This window comes from Scatophagus argus, chromosome 10, assembly GCF_020382885.2.
Source record: "Scatophagus argus isolate fScaArg1 chromosome 10, fScaArg1.pri, whole genome shotgun sequence".
Taxonomy (NCBI): Eukaryota; Metazoa; Chordata; class Actinopteri; family Scatophagidae; genus Scatophagus; species Scatophagus argus.
This window is the reverse complement of record NC_058502.1, coordinates 6,538,908-6,561,591: the sequence shown is the minus strand read 5'-3', so window position 1 is coordinate 6,561,591 and position 22,684 is coordinate 6,538,908. Positions and strand designations below refer to the sequence as shown.

The 22,684-nt window shown below is 43.9% G+C and overlaps 2 protein-coding genes across 20 annotated transcripts in view; one reads left to right on the top strand and one right to left on the bottom strand.

Annotated features, from left to right (window-relative positions):
• Nucleotides 1–17,170, top strand: part of akt3a (v-akt murine thymoma viral oncogene homolog 3a) — a 51,770-nt gene extending 34,600 nt beyond the window's left edge. For 3 of the 15 annotated variants that reach the window (XM_046402462.1, XM_046402461.1, XM_046402463.1), the window contains exons 6-12: nt 802–933; nt 1,168–1,233; nt 2,091–2,159; nt 4,170–4,292; nt 4,919–5,047; nt 7,210–7,760; nt 7,813–8,960. In XM_046402462.1, the coding sequence (XP_046258418.1) occupies nt 802–933; nt 1,168–1,233; nt 2,091–2,159; nt 4,170–4,292; nt 4,919–5,047; nt 7,210–7,752 (1,062 nt within the window). In that variant the 3' untranslated portion in view covers nt 7,753–7,760; nt 7,813–8,960. Of the gene's footprint in view, nt 1–801; nt 934–1,167; nt 1,234–2,090; nt 2,160–4,169; nt 4,293–4,918; nt 5,048–7,209; nt 7,761–7,812; nt 8,963–10,004; nt 10,220–10,466; nt 10,555–11,283; nt 11,387–11,946; nt 14,443–17,046 lie in introns of those variants that run through there. The other 12 variants (XM_046402466.1, XM_046402467.1, XR_006844559.1 and 9 more) reach the window with 11 other exon arrangements.
• sdccag8 (SHH signaling and ciliogenesis regulator sdccag8) overlaps nt 16,306–22,684 on the bottom strand; it is a 41,841-nt gene continuing 35,462 nt past the window's right edge. For 2 of the 5 annotated variants that reach the window (XM_046402455.1, XM_046402456.1), the window contains 2 exons: nt 17,426–17,552; nt 16,306–16,991 (listed from right to left, as the gene is read on the bottom strand). In XM_046402455.1, coding sequence (XP_046258411.1) covers nt 16,755–16,991; nt 17,426–17,552 — 364 coding nt within the window. In that variant the 3' untranslated portion in view covers nt 16,306–16,754. Of the gene's footprint in view, nt 17,138–17,425; nt 17,553–22,684 lie in introns of all 5 variants that reach the window. The other 3 variants (XM_046402457.1, XM_046402460.1, XM_046402459.1) reach the window with 2 other exon arrangements.

Here is a 22,684-nt window from a genome sequence, read left to right as displayed (position 1 = left end):
AAGTACAGCTAGAGGCCTGGTCAGCCTCCACTGCTCATTACATCCGACAGTATAAAGAGGGTTTCGCAGGATGTAAATTTGCACAAGTGCATTAATGTAATGAAATGTCAGTTGCTCAGTAAAAATCTATTTTTCAGTGTCTTGTCAAAGCGTGGGTCAAGGGGAAGTTTTGACCTGAAGGTGGCACTCGAGGAGATATCAGAGGGTCACTATGTGAGAGGTGTCTTCCAATAGGGATCATTAACATCATTACTAACTTTAATGGCATACTGGCAAGTAGCTGTAAATATAATTTGCTGTGGGTCAAAATATCAGACAGACCAACAGAGCCACAGAATAAACAAACATTTTTAGGTTCTGTTGCTGTAGTGTAGAGAGTCAAAACTTTATACTTTTTTGTAACTGGCTGAAATGTTACCGTAGTGCACATGGAGCACCACAAGCCACGGGCCATCTCGTCCCGTTGTATTAAAGACAAGGCAAGCATCTGCGACTGATATCTCCAAAACTCAGTAACTTGCACCAAAACAAACTACTTTATATGGATTAAAGTATTGGGTCACCTGACCATTACACCAACAGGGACTTACATGACATTGCATTCCAATTACACACAGCTTTGCAGCTGTAACAGCTTCTGTGAAGGCTTTCCACAACATGTTGGAGTGTTTCTATGGGAATTTTTGCTCATTCATGCGGTACTGCATTTGTGAGGTCATAAGGCTATAACATATTCATTGTTTTTAAACTGAACGCATGATGAATTGCTGACATTAGTTCTTCTGTGTTTCCTTCCCCAAGACAATGAGTGACTTTGACTACCTGAAGCTGCTGGGAAAGGGAACCTTCGGTAAAGTGATCCTTGTACGAGAAAAGGCCAGCGGGAAATACTACGCTATGAAAATCCTTAAAAAAGAAGTCATCATAGCCAAGGTCGGGTTGTCAGAGACTACTGATCAAGCTTTTCTGACTTTTTTTTTAATTATATTTTAAATCGACCACATAAACCTGAAGTTTGTGGCACTAAAGCCTTTTTTGTCTACTTTTAATTTCGGGTAGAGTGTCAGATGTAAGTACCTGGTGTTTTCAGTGCATTTCATGAAGTGCTCTTCAACTGAATCCTTATTTAGTTGTTTTATTGGAAATGTTTTTACTGTATCTGTGCAGGATGAAGTGGCTCACACACTCACAGAGAGCAGAGTACTGAAAAATACCAGGCACCCATTTCTCACTGTAAGTACTTCATATGCACTAAACCCAAAGGGTTTAAATTTAGACATATGCACATATGCAAATGTCCTGACATCTGCAAGAGTGCATGTCACTTACACACACACACACACACACACACACACACACACACACACAGCATATTGATTCTATACATACCACAGTCTCTTGAGGCTAATTATGAGTTAGACACCAAATTGTTGTACATTAATGGCCGCATCTGTTACACTCTGTCTTTGATCTTCACATACACACATTAGGTGCAGCTCATTTATCACACTCCCTGTAAACACTCGCACACACATATGAATGTTCACACACACAGTTGTGAGAGCAATTACAGTTCACATGTGAGTTTACCCCTGTCACACCTGCAGCCACAAAGAGACTCCGACCAACTGTTCTTTTGTTCAGCATCTTTCTCTCTCCAAAGAAAGAACACATTCTCCCTTTGAATACGCAAATACAGACATAAACTGTTTGAAGCCATGAATGATCACGTTTTGTTGCTCCTGCTGTTTTTCTGTCAGAATGGGACCAGACTTCTTGCGGCGCATGAACACGTTCACTCATTCACTTCACTGTGCTCTGTGTAGGGAGTGCGTGTAGAAGACGAGTACATAATATTCAGGTCATCCTGCTGTTGAACTGGTTCTGTCTGTGTTACAGAAAGTCAGTAAACGCATCAAGGTTGTTATCCCTTACACACTGTTGTTTTTTTTTATGATTTGTTTATTGTCTACTATATACTCTAAAAAACAGAGAGAAGACATGATAAACATGACTGAGACTGTCATCTTATGTTTGTCTGTGTGTGTGTGTGTGTGTGTGTGTGTGTGTGTGTGTGATTGTCGCTTCAGTCGTTAAAATATTCATTCCAGACTAAGGACCGCCTGTGTTTCGTCATGGAGTATGTGAATGGAGGGGAGGTAAGATGCACACACAGTCATGATGGTTGCGCTATATGTGGTTACCCATATGTGTGTGACTTCTTTAAACAGTCAGTTGAACCACAATTCCACCACACTAACTGACAGGGATTAGGAGCTCCACCTATTCTGCCGTAAGCTCAAAGCTGTGTTGAAATATGTTTGCAGTATTTAGAAAGGTACTTTTCTTGGCTGTTTTATCTAAACTTTGATGAGTAAATCCCATCAAACCACAGTGTTAAACCAAACTGAAATAGAGGTGTAAAAGAGTTGATTTAATTATTATTTTAAAGCTATTCTCCTAAACACTTGTCTGGTTTTGTAAATGTTTCTCACAATTAGACACGCCGTTTTTGCGTGTGTAATGTAGTGTAACTGGAGGTGTGTGAGTCTGTGACAGTAAAGGAACGTTAGTACGTGCAGACACTCAAGAAGTGGCTGAAGTTTGACTGTTCGATTGCTTTCTAACACAATTAATTTGCCAACCAACTGGCCTCTCGCTCGCCTTCTCGTCTTTCTTTTCCACTCCATCCCCTCTCCTGCTTGTGTCTATTTATGAACACACCTATGGGGCAGATATAGCCAGAATGACAGTCGGAGACGAAATGAGTTTGGATTCCCCCACTTCTCCACTTCTCAGATTTTTAATCGGGCCGTTTTTTTGCAATCTTGGTTCATTCCCTCAGTGTAACTGTCACCTGCTCCCCTCCCAGTTAGTTAGGCAATTCAGCCAACGCCAGGCCTCAGCAAAGACACACACTCACACTCACACAGAAAACACCAGCGAACACACTCATACTTAAACATACAGACACACACACACAGCAAATTTTTACCTCAACGGACAAATTGTGACCAAGCGTGCCTCACAAACAGGCACACACACACACACACACACACACACACAACCCATTACAAACCTGCCACAGTCACAGCTGCCAATACACTGATGAAGGCCCACCTGTCGTGTTACCCCCATCTCACCACACACACACACACACACACACACACACACACAGGCTATGCTACACACAGACACTCTTTGAGCAAGGTGGTCTGTGAGCATCACTCCAGCGGCCATATGCAAACCTCCCTGAACAATTAATGGGGAGATGTGTGCCCCCTGGCCTCATGGGTAATTTGTACAACTTGACTGGTGCGCCGCAGCAGGCTGGTGTCATTTTGGTGCCACATGTGTAGCTATGTGACAGTGATAACTTGACAGCTGATGACCAGGGAGAGAGGAGGAGAGGAAGAGAGAAAGAGAGAGGAAGATTAGGGGAATATGAGGTGAGCTATTTAAAAAAAAAAAAAAAGCAAGAAGGAGGAGAAACAGAAGGTCAGGACACTGGAAAAAAACCAAGTTGTGTTGTCTTTAAAGTATGAAAATGCACTTCTTGCCAAGAACAGAGAGGGATGGATATGAGAATGGAGTAAATGAAGACGGAAGCTCAGGGGGCAAGGCCAGTTAGGCCACTAATGAGTGCTACACTGGAGGCTGTTGGCGTGGGGCGGGGGTGGGTTCAGCGTTGGCAGCAGTGGCAGCGGCGGTCGGCCTGTCTTTAACTAGACTGGTGTATTGATTAAACCCTTGATTTGGCCCCCGTCGCCGAACTCCATGCCAACACCGTGCCAACCTAGCCCAGAGGGTAAAGTAGAAGAGGTATGCGAGTGTGTGTGTGTGTGTACACGTGTGTACGTGTGTGATGAGGGGGGCTGCTAGATGAGGCGCCAGCTGCCGAGCGCCTCCACCCGCCCTCCTCCGAGACACCCCCACCCCACCCCATCACCCAGCCCTTCTCACACACGCACACCCCCCGCTCACCCTCCCCTCCGTTATCTATCATCTCAATATGGTGCGGGCAGCCAGTTTGTGTTGTGCTAATTTCCTCCAATAAATCAGTAATTATTGCTGTGCCGTCCCTGCTGTCTCTCCCCTCTCTCTCTGCCTCTCTGTCTCTCCCTCCCTCTCTCTCACCCTCTCTCTTTTCCTCCCTCCTTCTCCCGCAGCTGTTTTTCCATTTGTCCAGAGAGCGGGTGTTCTCAGAGGAGCGCACACGCTTCTACGGCGCCGAGATCGTCTCGGCTCTCGACTACCTGCATTCAGCCAAAATTGTGTACCGGGACCTCAAGGTAAACAGAAACGGAGAGGGGGAGTCTGGTTGGGGGGCATGGATGAGAGCGATCAGATATTTCAGACAAAACTTTTTCTTTTAGCCCCCTCTCACCCACCTCCTGTGTTCCAGAGAGGAGTGTTTCAGAGTGTGTGGTAATTAAAGAGAGGGATAGGGACAAGCTCACACAGACGTAAAGCAGTAAAGAAGCGTGGGAGGCAGAGGGAGGAAGGGGGGGGGGTGCTGATGCCACAGAGGTAGAGAGGTAGATGGCTCTGTCTGAGCGTCTGCCTGGCAGCCTTGGCCCCAGCCCTGCTCATAGCATCCAAGAAAACAGAAAGAAGAAAAAGCAGACTGAGTACGAGAAAAACACTTCAGCCATTAAAATTAAAAGGTTGAGTGGCTTCACTACAAGCCTGAAGTTTATTTCCCTCCTCTGCTTGGAGTTTTTGTGTCTGAGTGTGTGCACTGTGTCTGTGTGGGGTAATACACTATGGTTTTCTGTACCCATCTGCTGTCCTCTTCAGAGACTCCGCTGTACAGAAAACGCATTAAACGCATTAACGAATTGCGTTGTTTCTCAGTTTCAAATGATGAAAATTATTTTTTTCACGGGAATTTCCGTGTATGATGCTTCCCTTCCAGTTGGAAAACCTGATGCTGGATAAAGATGGCCATATGAAGATCACTGATTTTGGCCTGTGCAAGGAGGGCATCACCGACGCTGCTACCATGAAGACCTTCTGTGGGACACCAGAGTACCTCGCGCCTGAGGTGACTGCTTTGTTTTCTTTTTCCTGTTCACTTCTTCAGTCTCCCTCTCTCTGTTCTTGCAGAAAGTTATGGTAAGAGGGCAACAGCAGAATATTTAGCTCTTAGGTCTCTATTTTAACCAACAACAAAAAGTGAGGTATGAAGCATCACATGAAATATAATGTCACTGCTTCTACTACTACTACTACTACTACTACTATGACAGTCCTAAAAAATAGTACTCAGACCCAAGAAGAAAAGAAAAAAAGCATCTAATTAAAAGATTCCATTCACTTTACTGTCACTGACTCCAATAAATAAACATGCACTGTCAGCTCAGGTAAGTTATGTATCTTGTTCTTGTTGTGTATTCACCAAGGTAAACCTCAATATTCATCAGTCACAAATTAAATGATAAAATAAAACAGGCCATCAAACTTGAATAGATATTTTCAGTGATATTCTGGTTTATGAGATGCTGAACTTTGTGTATTTAAACAAACGTGAGACTGATCATATATGGGTTTGGGTATCTCATGAGCACATGTCCAGTGTGGCTCTTTACAAATTGCATTAATCGGTTGAACTTTACAGAATACTAAACTCTGTAAACTGAGCAGATTGTCTGAGACTGTGTTCTACATAAAAGCAGCTGTGGCATCCACACATACACTAATCCTCTAAGTCATGAAGTGATGATCCAGGTACTCTCTCACACACCCCGAATTTTGTCTCTGATGTTTGAAACCTTCTTATAGTGGAATTTATGTATGTACATTTCATTTGCAGATTCCACAGGCAAACACTTTCCACAATATCAAGATGAATGACAAATATGGAGCTCATGCATGTGAATGAGGGTGTCGGTTGAATTGGAAAAGGGCACAGCACATTGTTTACGCACACAACTACTTTCTTGAATTTTTTTTTTTTTTTTTTGGTGCCGCCATCCGCTGTCCAACCATCAGCACTGCCTCACTTGAAGACCAGCAGATCAACTGGCGAGAGCGTTGCAGTGCTGTGGGTTGGTGGAGGCAGAGCAGTGTAGATGTGGAGATGAAGGCAGCAGGGGAGAGGCATAGTGTATATCCCATCTGAAAAAGTATGGAGGACAATTTGGCGCAGCATTTTGTGCATTTTTTTTAAGAATCCCTTCCTCTGCGTGCCAAAAGCTGATTGGAGGCTGTTGGTTATTTTTCACAGGATGTGCGTCTGTGTGCATTTATATGTGTGTGCGCGTGTGTTGTTGTGTGTATGTGATTGCAGTAGAAAGTGCGGGCTAAAGCGAGGCAGATGGCGGCAGATGGGCGAGGTTGGAGGAAGGTGCTCAGAAAAAACCTGGAAATCTACACCACCGCCGCCGCCACTCACCCGCCCGCACGCTCTGCTCGCCCGCCCGCGTGTAAAAATAACACAGTTTGCTTGGAGCCAAGTTACAGAGATGCAAAGTAGCCGGGATTAAAAAGAGAAAGGGGGAGGTGGGGGTTGAAGACAGAGGAAGATGAGAAGGGAGAGAAAATATTTCAGGGTTACAGGAGAGAAATTCAGACGGTTCCCATGTTTGCCGTCAGTGAAAAGGGCAGATGAGAAGTGAATAAAGCGGGTTTGTGTCTGCTGTGTGCCTGAAGGAGCTCACACTCAAATACTTGAGCAACTCAGCGCTGTAAAGTGAATAATTCTTCAGCACAGCTTGTGAAGCATTAGATTGAAGTGTTATTGTTAAGATAGTCAAAAAACCAAAAAAAGATTAATGTGTGAACGTGAATGTAATGAACAATGAGCTGTGTAAGGTCCTTGTACAGCGATGGAACCGAATCAGAGGAAACACATGGAGAGTGTTTTTCTCTGTTTTCTCATATTTTGTGTTTGACACATTTCCTTGTGGCTATTTGTTATTTGTTGGGGTTTTTTTGAAGTGTTGAAGAGGATGGATTTGGGCTTTTTCCATGTATTTGTATGTTTGTTTTTATTTTGTTTGTATGTTGTATATGTTGGGCATTGTGTTTTTCTTTTTATGGGAACCCTAAATGTTTCATAATTAGAAAATCACTGCGAAATGAACAGTGTCGAGATAAACTGAAAGATGACATTTCGGTGATAGAAGGTCTCCTGTGCGACACCAACAATATGCGAGTGTATGTTCACTGTGTGTGTGTGTGCGTGTGTGTTTGTGTTCCCTGTAGCCTGCTGGGTATCTGGGCTGGTACAGCCACAGGCTGTGTGTGCCCGTCCCGTCCCATCTAGTCTTGACCAGGCTGCCAAAACCCCCGTCCCGCAAGCAGCATCTAGCTGCCACATGGCTGCCCCAACAGGGACCAGGACAGGACAAGACCTTCTCCCTCACGGCTGCTTTTAATCAGAGCTTCGCTGCTCTTCTCATCTCTTCTCTTCTCTTCTCTTCTCCTGCTGATTATCTGTTACTTCTTTTGTCCTATTTATTTGTCTTACTCTTTCTGAAATACACACATAACCACACATACAGTACACACACACTCACACACACACACACACACTCCCATGCCTCCATGCCTCGGGCTGTGGGGCAACATTCTGGCTCTGTGTGGATTAATCTGCTCCCTGCCTGCAACCGAGCTGCCACCACTTTCTTCAGTCCCAGGACACACACAAACACACGCACACATACACACACACACCTTTCTTATACTGACATGCACATACACACTCATGCCCAAACGGGCAGCTTGCATTTGTGTAAATTTCTGTAACATTTCTTTGTTTTTGTTTTTTACAATCACTAGACCTACAGCATCAAAAACAGTCTTGTAAAACTACTCTACTAAGCTACTAATTTCACAAACCATGCACTCCATATGTGTGTGTGTGTGTGTGTGTGTGTGTGTGCACATCCCTTCTTAAGGTGCAGGGACTGAAACAACACCAAACATCTCCTAGTCAGCCTCAGTCTCAAAACTTTATGAATTTGACGAGGGTGGATAAATATTCCATCTGCTGTGTGTGTGTCTCCCAGCAGTCTAAGCCAGTGTTATCCCTCCAGCCGTACCAATCAATAGTATATCTGGAGCTGGCGGCATGCTTCGTTCTCCCAGCTCTCCTCTGCAGCTGCCAACAGGGTGACCAGCTTAATGCTCACACACACACACACACGCACACAAAATAACTCATAACTCTCTTATTCACTTCCACGCACACGTTGACTTGCCCACACTGAAGCAGCCACCCGCATCATTAGCAGTTTTGGCGACGAGTGTGTGAACTGAGGCAGTTAATGACTGGCTTTCTGTGGTATTGAGCTGCTACGGAAAGCCGCAGGCCGCTGTCTGGCATTTTCACTCACCTGGTCTCAGTGCACAGTGACATGTCACATCATTTACACTCGGGGTCGTACGACAGAACCTTCATCTGACACTTCTGAGGAAGAAAAAAAGCTGCCAAAGGAAATATTCAGAAGAATAAAACAGTTTTCTGCCTATTTTTACAACTCTTCATTATAACTCTAAATGAGTGTAAATTACAAGCGCTTTCACAGGATTGTGGGTTTTAACATGCAGGATTTCTCATCTGCAATATCAAGATGACATAAAATACATAAAACGTTTTGGCTGAGAGGTGTTCATTGTTTATTCAAGTGCCCATAAAGCAGCTATGAAAAGTTGGAGCCAAGTAGTTAAATATCAGGTTTCAGTGCGCATTACATCTGATTATCTTTGTGTTGTGCTTAGTTTGTTGCTTGTGTTTTTGGACTATGTGGTCTGCAGTTTGGATAAACTAGTCCCTACTCCATTAAATCCATGCTCTTTATGTAATGATGACTGTTACCTGCATCTGCCACCCAGCTTGCTGCAGCTAATTGCAGATATCATTTCAGTGCACATTATATTTTTAAATATTTTCAACATTTGCTGTATAGTTTTATGCTGTAATTTATGATGTCAAAAACCTGTCTCTGACTGAGTATGTTTGTGCGTTTGCGTATTTGTGTCTGTTAGCGTGTACTCATGGCCACCCTGCCCTATCCATTATTAACTCTGAGTGAGATGTTATTATTATTGGCGAGATGTACAACATATGCTGTTCTGGCTTCTCTCCAGCCCTGACTGTCTGTCTGTCAGTCAGACACGCACACACACGCAACACAAGCATGCATTCACACATGTACGCATCATGTTAATAAGCTTATTATGCTAATAAGGGCCTCAGCATCACCTGAAATACCTCTCTTCCTGAGCCTGCCTCCCTTTTCCTCCTCTTCCTCTTCCTCGCTCCCCCAGAGGTGAGCAAACTGGCACTCTAGAAGATAAAAGAACAAGCAAGGGAAGACATGATTAGAGGAAAAGGAAGGTAGGATAAGACCGGCTGGAGACGACAGTGCAAAGAGTGCAGGCAGGAAATAGGACTAGGAAGGCAGCCCAGACATAAGACTTTGATATGGCAGTGACTTCTTTCACAGGACCTCTTTCCCCTCCACACACTCTCACATAACATGGTGGCTCGCACTACAGTACCTGCACTAGCCAGCTTGGAGGTTGCACTGGCCCTGACCCACGTTGCAGGCTGTTCCTGCCTTTTCCATCCAGGGACGTTCCTCTCTGTCCCTGCCAGGAGACGATCATTGTGCCAGAGAGAGCTGGCAGGGACCAGAGGGGGCATCTGGTGGGCTGCGCCAGCACACGGACTTCCTTACTGTAACAAGGGCCTCTGAAGACCTGCCATCCCATGATGTTTGCCTCTGTATGTGTGTGGGTCTGTGCATTGCCTTGCCCTGTCTCCACTTCAGTCCTTGTTATCTCTGCAACCACTTCTGTTCATTTAAGACAACTTTTACTGTTTTTATTCTTGAGCATATTGACTCTCTTTTGCAGTCTTTCCTCACTCATGGTCTCTTCGTTGAGTTGGGCTGTCTGTGTTGTCCAATAAAAGGAGAATAAAAGCAGATATCCAGTTAAACAAATTTTTAAAAAAGCAGGAAATGTGCATTTTCTTTTTCTGCTCTCACCAGGTCCTGGAAGACAACGATTATGGTCGGGCGGTGGACTGGTGGGGTTTGGGTGTGGTGACGTACGAGATGATGTGTGGCCGGCTGCCGTTCTACAACCAGGACCACGAGAAGCTGTTTGAGCTCATCCTCATGGAGGACATCAAGTTCCCACGCACACTGTCGGCCGACGCAAAGTCCCTGCTATCTGGCCTGCTCATCAAAGACCCCAACAAAAGGTGTGTGTTGAGGTCTAGTGTAGGTAGATGTGTGTGTGTGTCAATGATTTTTGTCCCTTTCATTTAAAATCATTGTTATGTTTTATATATTTATATTTTTGAGACTTACTTTAGACTTACTTGTATGACAGTGTGTATTTCTTGCTGTGTCATTTACCTACTGACCGAATCTGTCTCCTCCTCTCCTCTCCTCTCCTTCTCTCCTCACCTCTCCTTCTCTCCTTTCCTCTCCTCCTCTCTCCTTCAGGCTTGGTGGAGGACCAGATGATGCTAAAGAAATAATGAGACACAGTTTCTTCTCTGGTATTGACTGGCAGGATGTCTATGATAAAAAGGTATGGATCTACATGATGATAGACCTGTATCTTGGCGCTGTGTCCTACATTGTTTTGTACTGTCTAATAAAGTTTAAAAGGTTAGAGGGAAACAACATATAACATGAGCCTGTCCATGTTTGCTCATGTCACAACACAGTGTAAGTCAGATAGACAGGTGCTGAGCTTCCCATCTTCACATCCGTTTCTCCTCTCTGGATCATTCTACAACCTCTCCCACTCTTCACATCCTCTTCTCCTTTCCTCTCCTTTCCTCTCCTCCCTCCATTTCCTCCATTTCATCGCCTTTCTTCTCCAGCCTTTCTTCTCCAGCCTTTCTTTTTCTTTCTACTCCTTTCCTTTTCAAGATATTATTATTATTATCATTCTTAATCATGATATTCTTCCTTCTCGAGATACTAGCAGCTGCATGGCAAAGCTGTTGAACGGCTGTCTGAATCTGACGGAGACAGAAAGCACAACACGTTTTTTATGTACTGAGATAATGGAAGGCTACTTTGGTGATGCTGCTGAAGAGTGAAGGATTCAATAATAACTCAACACCCGTGGATGTTGCAGTTAGGCAGTACGAGCTTTAACCAGCTGTCCAACCCAGCCGCATGTTTTGTGATACCCTGAGTTAAACGTCCTTCAACAACTGCTTTGTAGTTTGGAACGGCAGTATCCAGACGTTATCGTACGATCTATAATCTTTCCTGTGTGTCCTCATCACGTCGTCCTCTCCCTCAGCTGGTCCCTCCCTTCAAGCCTCAGGTGACGTCAGAGACGGACACCAGATACTTTGATGAGGAGTTCACAGCCCAGACCATCACGATCACTCCACCAGAGAAATGTGAGTCTGCTCTGTCTCTTTTCTCACACGTGTATACGCAAACATATGACCACACTGTAATTCTCTTGTTTGGAGTACATTTGTTTGGAAAGCATTTGGGGAGTTAAATATTATCTGTTACTGTTAAAATAATACGCATGCTACCAAAAATGTATGTGCTATATATGTCAGTTCTTCTACTTTATTTCACGACATTAATAAAGCTGTTTGCAGCTTAACCAGCGCGCCCCCTCTGTCCTCAGGTTAGAAAATGTTCAGCGCTGAATAATGCATGAATGGGACCGATGTGTTTCTCTGCGCTAATGTGAGCTTCCACTTGTTTTGTAGGTCGCACATCATTTAGTTAGCGGGAGGTTGGCACTTCAGAAACACACTCGTTAATTGAATCGTGCTGTGCTTGAGTATAAGAACTCACCACAGACATGATGACTTGATATTTTATAATGATACACCTGGCAATTTATACTTTTCCTCTTTGATTTTATGTATTTTCATAAACTTTCATAAACTTTTAGTGGTAAATAGTCAGTAACTGCCTGTGAATCCACATCTGTCTGCAGTTGACGAGGACGGGATGGACTGTCTGGACAACGAGAGAAGACCGCACTTCCCACAGTTTTCCTACTCTGCCAGTGGGCGGGAATGAACTGTCCATCACGGTGACATCACCACAGCTGGTCTCTGAGGTCATCAATGCGGGACAAAAAGACCCACAGCTCTGGACCAGCCCAGAACGACCATGACTTGAAGGATTTTGCCCTTCTCCTCCTCTCCTCTCTTCCTCCTCCTCTCCTTTTCACCTCTCTGCTTCTCTGATTTTTTCATTTTACTTTTGTGAATCCCTTTTTAGAGAGAACTTCCAGGCAAAATTACTTCCCTAAGGTGATCCGACCTGTGATGTGATCAGTTTCTGTGTCATGTCCCTTTAAAGACGGGAGCATCACCAGTGGCCTGCTGTGCTTTGACGCGTGTCGATCCTGCCAAACTCTTAAAAAGAAACACTTCTGGTCAAGTTAGGCAACAGCTGACGCATTTTAGACGTGACGTTTTGTGGCTTCTCACCTGTTAAATGGAGATGCAGCATTTTAGGTGATTCAAACCCAAACTGCCGTTACCGGTTGTATCTCAGGCTTTTACAAACAGACAGATGCTCAGACTCAGAGACGCTCTGGTCTGATTTCAAATCCTCACTTAAGAAATTCTGGGACTGATTGAGGCTGCCTGGCATTCAGCAGAATCCTACACACCTCATGTTGTGAAGCAGGATTTGACTCAGGTTTGCTCAGTGCAATTCATTATTATTGTTGCTGCTATTTCAACTACTACCACTACTACAGGTATTACTACTCCCACTACTGCTACTATACTACTACTACTGCTACTTAAACCCGGTGCTACACTACTAGCTTAATGCTGCAGATCATTATACAGGCGCCAGCAGCACATCAGCTACCTGTTTTAACATCTATGCTTGTACAGCTGCAGAACAGGTGTTGCTGCTACTCCTAATGTACTGCTAATACACATCAACTCTGTAGATTATGATAGGATGTCGTATGTGTGTGTGTCTCTATCTAAGGTACTTTTATGAGTTTGTGTCCAAGAAGGCACCTCAAAGCACAGCAGTTCAGTATGATGAAGCGTCCACCACATGAGCTTTACTACGTTACCCACAATGCAGTGCATGGTGGTAGCTGTAGCCATCACCAACGAGGTGAAAACGAGAGGAAAACGGTGGGTTTGGATGTTCCCCACAAAGTTTTTCTTTAATTTATTTATTTTCCCCAGTTACAAGCCCCCCTGAGTTGAAATTTTTTCTGTCCCGAAAGGGAAAAGGATACTGAAACGGTACTTTGTGTCGATGACGGAAAGCTTTACTGTGACATATTGTTTGTCATGGCTTTGGGAACCACACGGCTGTACTTCTCTATCTCTTTGTGCAGGAAAGGGAAACTGCAGCAGGAACAGATTCACCACAGAGTGAAAAGAGAAGTCCAGGATGAGAGAAAGAGAGAGCGCAGGTGAAAGAATGAGACGATATGAAATATTTATAATGTGGTCATTTATGACGTATTGATGGATGAGGTGACAGCCGATTTACTGTTTCCTGTGAGATTTGTATGAAGGGTTTGTTTTGTTTTGTTTTTTAAGACAAGACTGTGAGGAGGTACGCATCAACGGTTAAGGGTTTACACCAATCGCAGCAATGGGTATAATATATGTGTTCTATTTATTGTTCTACTCATCGGTTTTATATTTAACTTTTTCTATTGTTATTACATTATTCTAGAAAAGAAATATTTCTTAGGGCTGAGAGGAAAAAAAGGCACCTCAAGAAACAAAAAATGGCTGAAGAATGTAGGAGGGAAAGCAGATAGCCTTCCTGCTCCATTGTTTATTTTAATGATGTTTTTTGTGTTTGTTTTGTGACCAAAATGTGACAGCCGAGAGGTGACAGGACACGTCGAAGACAGATGAGAGTTCACTGTGAGCTTAAAGCAGATTTTGGGACAATCTTTCTCCAAATAATCCCAAAGCTGTTTACCTGATTGGATAACGACACAAATGTCCCACATCTCGACAGGTGAGCGCTGCTGAAAGGCCGAGGCAGAGGTCAGGCAGAAAGATGAAGTGGAAGTTGAGCAGAAAGAAAACAAGCGCAGAAAGTCTGAATGCAAAGTGGTAAGGATGAGAAAGATTCAGTGCTGAAACGTTAGTGCTCCTGTTTACTGTAAGTGTGTCGAGACAGAGTGGAGGAGAAAGTCGTAAAAAAAAAGGAGGCTTAATATGAGTTTTTAAGGTCAGTCTGTGTTTTCCTGTCAGTTCTTTCGGATCACCAAACCATCTCTGCTCCTCTCCTCTGTCTTCAACGAGTGCTTGTCACGTCTCCGGTCTGGACTTTGTCTGTCTGAGTCTTCATGTCTTCCAGTCTGACCAACAAGATTTGAAATCCCCTCAATTTCACTGTCCTCAAACGCCAGTAAGCCTTATGGTTTAGCTCAGAGAAAACTCTGACATCCAGCACTTCAGAGTAAAGAAACAAACAAAGAAAAAAACACCAGATGTGGGGAAAAAAAAACATTCAAAAAAATCTGTAAACTGCATCTTAGAAAAAAAAAAAATACTTCATCATGTGGAAGACATCACCTTCAGTATCTGGATGACACCAGAAAAGAGCACCAGGGGATGTGCTCTTAATAGGCATAGAAAACTGTACTCCAGTATATTTATTTGAATGTTTTTACTATTATTATTATTGACGGACAACTTGAATTTATTTTCTGCTTAATTTATTTGATGTCATTTTGTTTTGGAGTTTAGCAGTAAGGGGGTGTAGTCGTGTTTCACTCTGCAGTTTAAGTCTTCAGACTTTGTCCTAAAAATAAATGCCTCCTTTTTTTTTTTTTTTCTTTCTTTACAGATATCTCTTATATGACACATTACCTGTTTTTCCGCTGCTCTTAAGTCCATATGCTTTGCTCTTGCACATCCATTAAATTGCTATTAGCTAGCAAAGGCGCTTTATGGCATAAAGTATAAAAGGATGGCGCTGGCCTGCATGCTGTAGTCCTCCTCTGTCCGCACTACCAGTCCTGAGTCAAAGTGGCACTCAGAACTCTTATGAAAAATACTTCTCTGTGATCGATTGAGCCTGTCTGGCACAGCCGAAGCAGCCGAATCCCACCCAGCTGGCAGCCTCGACAGGCTCGAGCAAACGCTCCCAAGTATTTGGAAGGATTTCAGCTCTGATTTGACCCAGGTCTGCGAGTGACTGAGGAGTTCTAGCTGCATGTGCACGCTTAACGCCAAAATCATTAGAAACCAGAGTTCATAAAACACCGCTTTGTAGCTTTGGCCACAGCACTTTCACATCCATTACTTTTTATATGATTCAGAGGAATCTGATTCAGCCCTGCTTTAAAGGAAGATTTTTAACTTTTTTTTTTTTTTTTTTTAGATGTTTTTAAGGAAATTAGGATTTTTAAAGCACATCTCCCCTCCACATACAACCGATAGCTTTGATGTTGCTCTGATGTCTGTAGTTGGCAGGACCTGGGTGATCGTGTCCCACGTGCCAGAGCCGAGTCAGTGCTGCCTCTGCAGAGTGGGCTGTGGATCACGCTCAGGGGATGTTTTCAGAAAATTGGTCAGTCTTCATAAACTAAAATGTTCGGAAAAATCCACTGAGCGATCGCTGCAGCTCCTCTGATGTCACGGGCTCCTTCTCTTCTTAAGTTTTGAAAAGTTTTCCCTCCAGTGAGCCTCCAACTCTGCTTTTTTCCAGTCCTCTTACAGATTCAACTTTATTTACTGGCAGCAACAATGAGAGGCTGATTGTAAAGGTCAGAGATCATAAAAACATTTTCCTCCGACTGCTGTGAGTGGAGAAGGTGGAGCTTAGTAATCCTCTTCATCAGTGTGGGTTTTCCCTTTGAGAGTACGAATCAGTCAGTAATTTATCTTTGTCACAGTTTGTTTTCACCAAACAGAGGTTCTTTAACTAGAAGTTCAGCTTAGGCCTCCTCACAGCTTTACTGGTGCCCTCGCCTGGTGTGAATCGACAGTATGTGGGATATGTGACGCTGCACTGACAGTGATCACTTTTAAAGCTGCTGCTGTTTGTACTGTACATCTATCACACAACAGATCTGACTCCAGTAGTATTTGAATAATATGTAAAATCCTTTCAAAGGCCTCGGCTGCTCTGTATTGATATCTCGCCCCGTTGTTAATGAATGGCTGGCATCAGCCAAAAATCACAAGCCACGCTCAGCCTGGCGTTAAATGCAGATAATAAGAAAATGGCTCCAGTGTTTTGGAAGGATTTCTGAAAGTATTTGACCTCATGTCTGCGACAGAATTCCTCCCCTCTCTTCTCTCTCTGGTTCTAGTCTACTATCATTATTATTAAACGTGAACAAGCATGAGATGCATTTATTTATAAACAGCAAACAAACAAAAAAACAACAGCAAACATGTACAAATATTACAGAGTCTTAACTGAGTTTTAATTTCACGTCCATGTCCATATACTGTAGCTTTACAGCTGTGTGAGACATCTCTGGACGGCCGCCAGCTGTTCGCGGGTTGGGCCGTGTTTCCCTGAAGCACTGTAGCACTGAAGTCAGCTCAGTCGATGTTGACTCTTGAGACAGTGTCAGGAAACTCAGCAGATCGATCAAACAGCCTTTTTCCTGTCCCTCATGCTGTCAGGATGCAGTGCTGCTGGCCAGTGAGGCCACGAGGATGTGAAAACAACAAATTACCATCAACATGAAGCTGTTTTTTACACTGTACATCCTTAGTATTTTTACACATAAAATGTATATGATAGGGATGCACATTATTTTCCTTCTTACAGACAGCTTCAATAAAGCACTATGTCAATCTGCTGCGGTGGTGGCGACTTGTTTGCTTTTGTGACTAAAAATGCCATTTTTTCTTTCAGCTTGCTTAAATGTTTAAAAAAAAAACATCGTCGTATCTCTAAACGCAGTAACAGTCTAATACCAAATGTGAAATATAAAAAGTTCTCATCGCAAAACATTCGTATGCACCTTAATACAAAAGATTTGAACACATCTGTCTGCCTGCATGTCATTTTCTGTAAAAAAACAAAAACAACATAAATAACAGTTGGACTTGTTCTTGTCTGACAGAGAAAATGTCCACATCCAAACAGACAAAGAGGAGGACACAGGCAGGACGGGCTCATGTGGACAGAGCGTCGACTCGTCTCGCGTTCGGGAGCTAGAAAGTCACACACACACACACACACACACAATACAACCTCTTAACACACGTAATGTCTGTGCTAATGAATCACAGCAGACAACAGACAACATGTTTCAAAGCAAATCCAGAATCCATTAGTCACGCGGGGGACAAACGTCTTCGTACTGATTTTATCCTAGTAAACTGACAACTATAACGTGCAACCTGGAGAGAAAAGACGCCGGCACAAATTCATTTAGTAACAGAGCAGTGAGTCACACACTCTGCTGTGAGTATGAAGTGTGTGTGTGTGTGTGTGTGTACCTCTATGTGTAGGTTCTGCATCTCCTCAGTGAGTGTGTTTCTCTCCTGCATCAGCTGGTTCTGTTTGGCCAGCAGCTCACACACCTGCTGGGCGCTGCTCTGACAGTGACGGTCCAACTGCTGCAGTCTGCAAAACACACACACACACACACAATATTGACTGAAACTGTGTGAGAGGAACGTATCCTCCTGGCTAATATAAAACCAAATGTTGTAAATATTGAGAGAGAGAGCTGGATCCACAAAGAGCTTTTAATATCACTGGACTTTGTGTTGATCAAGTAATCAACGCTGCTCGCATGAATGTGACTGCGGAGTTCGTTTTCATAGCTGAAAAATAGTGATGTACTGAGTCCATCAGACTATACTGATCCTAATGAACGGATCCAAGTGGGGCTGCAACTGAAAATCATTTCCACTATTGCTTAATCTTTGGATATTTTTTTTCAATAAATTGCTTTGTTTATAAGATGTTTTCCAGTACATAAAAAACCTCAGGCCATGATGACATCCAAACAACAGCCGGACTAAAGGTATTAAGATATTCAGTTTAGCGATGTTCAGATGTTCTAAAAACCTGACTAAAATGATTACTCAGTTACCAAAATGATCGTTTCTGTCGATCGACTAATCGGTTCACTAAAATTGTTGCAGCTGATTTATGTTGACTGACCTGCATGCTGTTTCTGAGTTAACGTCAGCAAAATATTGAGGAAAATGCTAAACAAAACATCCACAACATCTCAAAAGGTACAGAATATTATCCTCTTCTCTATACTGTTTTACACAGACTTACTAGATTCAAGTGAATTTTATTTAATCAATTAATTATAATCAATTTAATTATTTTTGTTTCACGTTTTGCTGTTGATGCCATATGCATCCTGCATTCGGTTTCACTTGACTCTACTGGCCAACAGGGGGCGGTAATGTGGCAAGAAACGCAGAAATGTGCAAACAAAAGCGGGGAAGAAGATGGTACGCAGATGACAATTCAGGATTTAAAATGTTAAAAAAAACCTCAGATTTGCAAAGAGGAAGAAGACGTCAGGGACACACACCATGTGTTTTGATGAGCAACAATAAATGTAAACAAAACTTGTTTGTTTACAAGAAACAGGGCACCTTTAAGGAAGTCCAAGGAGACAACAAGTAACTATAACCGCCAGATAAATGCACTGAAGTATAAAGTAAAATATTTCCTTAGCAATACAATACCTCAAAAATGTAGAAATTTTAGCAGAGTACACGACCTGAGTGCTTCTTCCACTAATGTCTCACAAACACATTACAACACAGTAAGAAACTGGGGATCAGACCCAGAAGGGAACACTAGGAGTCTGAGGAGAAGCTTTAGGAGAAAACATGAAAGACTTCCGCATCAATTTAGACCAATGAACATAAGATGGAGGTAGAGCAAGAGCGTGAAGATTCACATACACTGAGCCAGGACAAATGATCTTTCAAAAAAGCAAGAGATGTGTTTTGCAGGTAAGACATCTTCATTGGTTGTTGCTTCCAGATATGAAGCCATGTTAGTCTGAGACATTACTGTTCGGCTTAACTGCACTTTAGGAGCCAAAACCCTCTGAGAACCACGACATGAAATTCTTGAGAGTCATCATCTTTCACTTTATCTACTGCAGTTTCAACAGGTTCAGAAGGTGACAGGTGAGACAGGAATAATGCGCGTGATAAAGAAGAGGAGGGGGGGGGGGGGGGGGAGGAGGGGGATGAAGAGAGTAGTGGCTCGGGGCAGAGGGAGACAGAGAGAGGTAGCTGGGGGGTGAGACAGATGCCCTTGCCCTGCTGGTCATGTTGGCAGTGGCAGGGCTGCCTGTGTGTGACAGACGGGGGAGGCCAACATCCCAACTCTCCTCCACAATCTGCTCCCTGCTCCTCCTCCCCCCCCCCCTGCTCCTCCTCCCCCCCAACCCCACATTGTCCTCACTCTGCCCCGCGCCGTCTTGTTTTCCAGTGAAGGGTTTAATCCCGCTCCCACAGGTTCTTCTTCATCAGGAACTCCTCCATCATCATCAACATTCACCATCAGCCCTTACGCCCAACAATAACCCGCCTTCCTCCAGCCGCCCTCTCTCCTTTCCTGTCTTCTCCATCCCAAGCGAAGGCCTGCTGGGTGGATAAAATTTCAGACCTGGAGGCTGTGTCCAGTCCTGGAGGCTGCGGGCCCCGCCTGGCATCCCTACAGCCGGCTGGCTAAGCTGTCCTGACCAGCCACCCCCTCTCCTCTCCTCCTCCCACGCCATCGCACAGCACGACACAGCAGGCCACCGCCACGTCACACAGCAATACACACACACACACACACACACAAAGCCCCGCTGTGGTGAGTGAAAACACAAGATACAGACACAACCGATGTGCCACAAAGTGCAGGAGCGAGCAGCTACACACACACACACACACACGCTCAGTGGTGAACCTAAAGGTCAGAAACAGAGCCTGTTGTTCTGAGGCTGTAAATGTTTGATGAGGGAAGTGTTGAGAAAGTGCCGACTGAAGGCCTTTAACTCCACACCAAACTAATCTGAGTCATGCTGAGAAAATGCCAGTCCTTATCCAATCACAACTTCTGATCTTGGTACGTGTAAGATGCACTGACCGCTTCGAAACAATCCTCTACAGAAAGAGAAGATACAGCCGTCTCGTTTATAGATTCTGTGGTGATGACTGGCCAGCTCTGAGATCCACTCCAGGCTTGTAAAGCTGAAGATGCATCAACATTGTTTGCCAAGAAGAGTTTCACGCTTGGTTGGCTAGCAGAGGTAGATGCGAAGTTACAGAGAGGATTTATTCACTTATTGATGCAGACTTGCCAACAGAAGACATCCTGATAAGGTAACAACGTCAAACAAAACAAAAATTACATTTTCTCAATTACCTCTAGAAGTACGAAGTAGTTTGGGTTTCAGTTGGCCAAATGTTGCTGTTGCCACCTCAATACAGGAAAGGTGTTTCAGTTGTGGTGATTACAGCATTTAAAATTTACACTTAAATTCACCAGAAACATCTCCTTCCAGAAACAGTGTCCCTGTTGAGCTGTTTAATTCACAGAGCAGATACCTCATCCCAAACCTGAGCCAATAAAACCAAGTTATCAGATTCCACTAGAGGTAAGTGAGATCTTTTTTTTTTTAAATTTGGTTGAACTGACCCTTTAATTGCCAACATTTCAAGTCAAATTAAGTATAATATGTCGCTTCCATAAAGAAGCAAAATCTGACTGAGTCTTTAATGTGTCTAATGCTGTGCCCTGAACAGGGTCTGCCCCTGTCTGTTCACATCTTCTTCATACTTCAACCTCCACATTTCTACAACATGAATTATTTTCTCAGACTCAACAAAGCTCCACCAGGCTCTCAGAAAAAAAAAACCCAAAACATAATACAACTCATTTCACAGGGTGCATCATTCACGACATGCTAACAGATTCAGAGCTGAGCAAAGTGCACTTAAAAATGTGATTTTAATTTGTGTGTCACATAGCAGCCTTCATGGTTTTTACTGGCAATGCTGATTTTCCATTCCCAGAGAGAAACTGAGGAGGGCAGAAAACAGTCATTTAGGAGAAACAGCATCCACTGTACAAAAAACAAAAAAATATCTGTGAATGGGACAAATTTCTCCACTTCGAGTCCAAACCCGCCGAAAAACGCCAGCAGGCTTTCACACGTAGGAGTCTGACAGTAAGCGAGCCGAACAGGAAGCCAGTAAATCACTCGGTCAGGTCGTGGCCTGAGATGTTTAAAGCAGCTGCAGGTTGTAAGCCGAAGGTTTATGTAATGCAGTAAGTAAAGCTTTAACTCTGGCACCAACAGAAACAACCACACACACCTCTGGCCTTCTTATACAACCACACACACATGCACACACAGTCTCTAATCCACCCCTTGTCTCACCTTGCATACCCTGCCTCACAGGAGGGATGTGTGTGTGTGTGTGTGTGTGTGTGTGTGATAAAGGCAGTGCTCCTTCCAGCAGCTAAAGCAGCAAATCCAATAACTGGCCTCTATCGACTGGCACACTCATTAATTAGGGCTTAATACAGCTTAATGCTCGGGCACTGCCCTTCAGCAGCCCACACTCACACACTCACACTGCAGGACGGCTTCCCTCTCCCCGCTGCCTGCAACTGATGAGGAAGGAAGGAAGGAAGGAAGGAAGGAAGGAAAGAGGCTCGGATGGGTTCATGGACGGACTGACGGCGAGACAGACAAATGGATGCTTGGGTGAAGAGGATCTGCAGTCAGTGAAAAATGAGGGCTGACAGTTTGTGGTGTCGGGCGAAGGTGCAGGACAGAGTGGAGGAGGGACGGAGTAACAAAGAGGCTGAAGAATCCAGCCGTCACCCCCCTGCTGCCTGCTGCCGCTGGCTTGGCTGACAGCTGATTGGAGGGGGGGGGTTAAGGAAAGGAGACCTTCCCCACTGACCCGGTGAAAGGACACCACCTGCTGGATTCTACAGCTTACTGACACACACACACACACACACCTGCACTGAAATAATTCAATTTTTCCTCCTCCTCAAAATTACCTGAAACAGCTACCAGAGCAGTCGTGGTAGAAAGTGTGTGTTTTGCTCTCCAGCAGACATAATAAAAGCAAGTTTTGCTGGGAGGCAGTTTGCAGTAATTTCCCCTGACGGCCCGATAATCAAACTCTGCTCACAATCTGCACCTCGTTCTGCCGCACTCTCTATTGACTGCGGCTACTAAGGAGATTAATTACAACACGCACGCAGACACAGTTACCTCTCTGTGGTATACATCAGTCGTAGCCCACAGCTAGTGTCTAAACTCCGTTGTGTGTGTGTTTGTCTGTGTTTGCATATTTATTTACAGGTGGGAGCGTATGTCCTAAAGGCACGGTCCAAAGGGAAAGTGCCAGCGTCACGTTAGAGAAACAGAGAGACGGTAATAGAAAAAAAAAAAGATCTGGAAAAGACGTTCAGGCCTGTCATTCAACAGCCCCATACGAATGTGTGCGTTTTTATTACTAAACAAATCAGCTAGTGGAGCGTGTCACTTAAAGAAAATATTTATTGGACAGTGCATACATTATCAAAATGACGTCCTTCCAAAAATAACCACTCAGCACGGATCATACTGAGGGACGCTCGAAGATTAAGCGTGGATATTTTTTTTCCATAATTGCGGGAAAATGAAGCGAAGAGAAATATGAGTGTGAAGAGGAATATGAGCTGTAATTAAAGAGAAGCTGTTTCAACTGTTCCCCTGT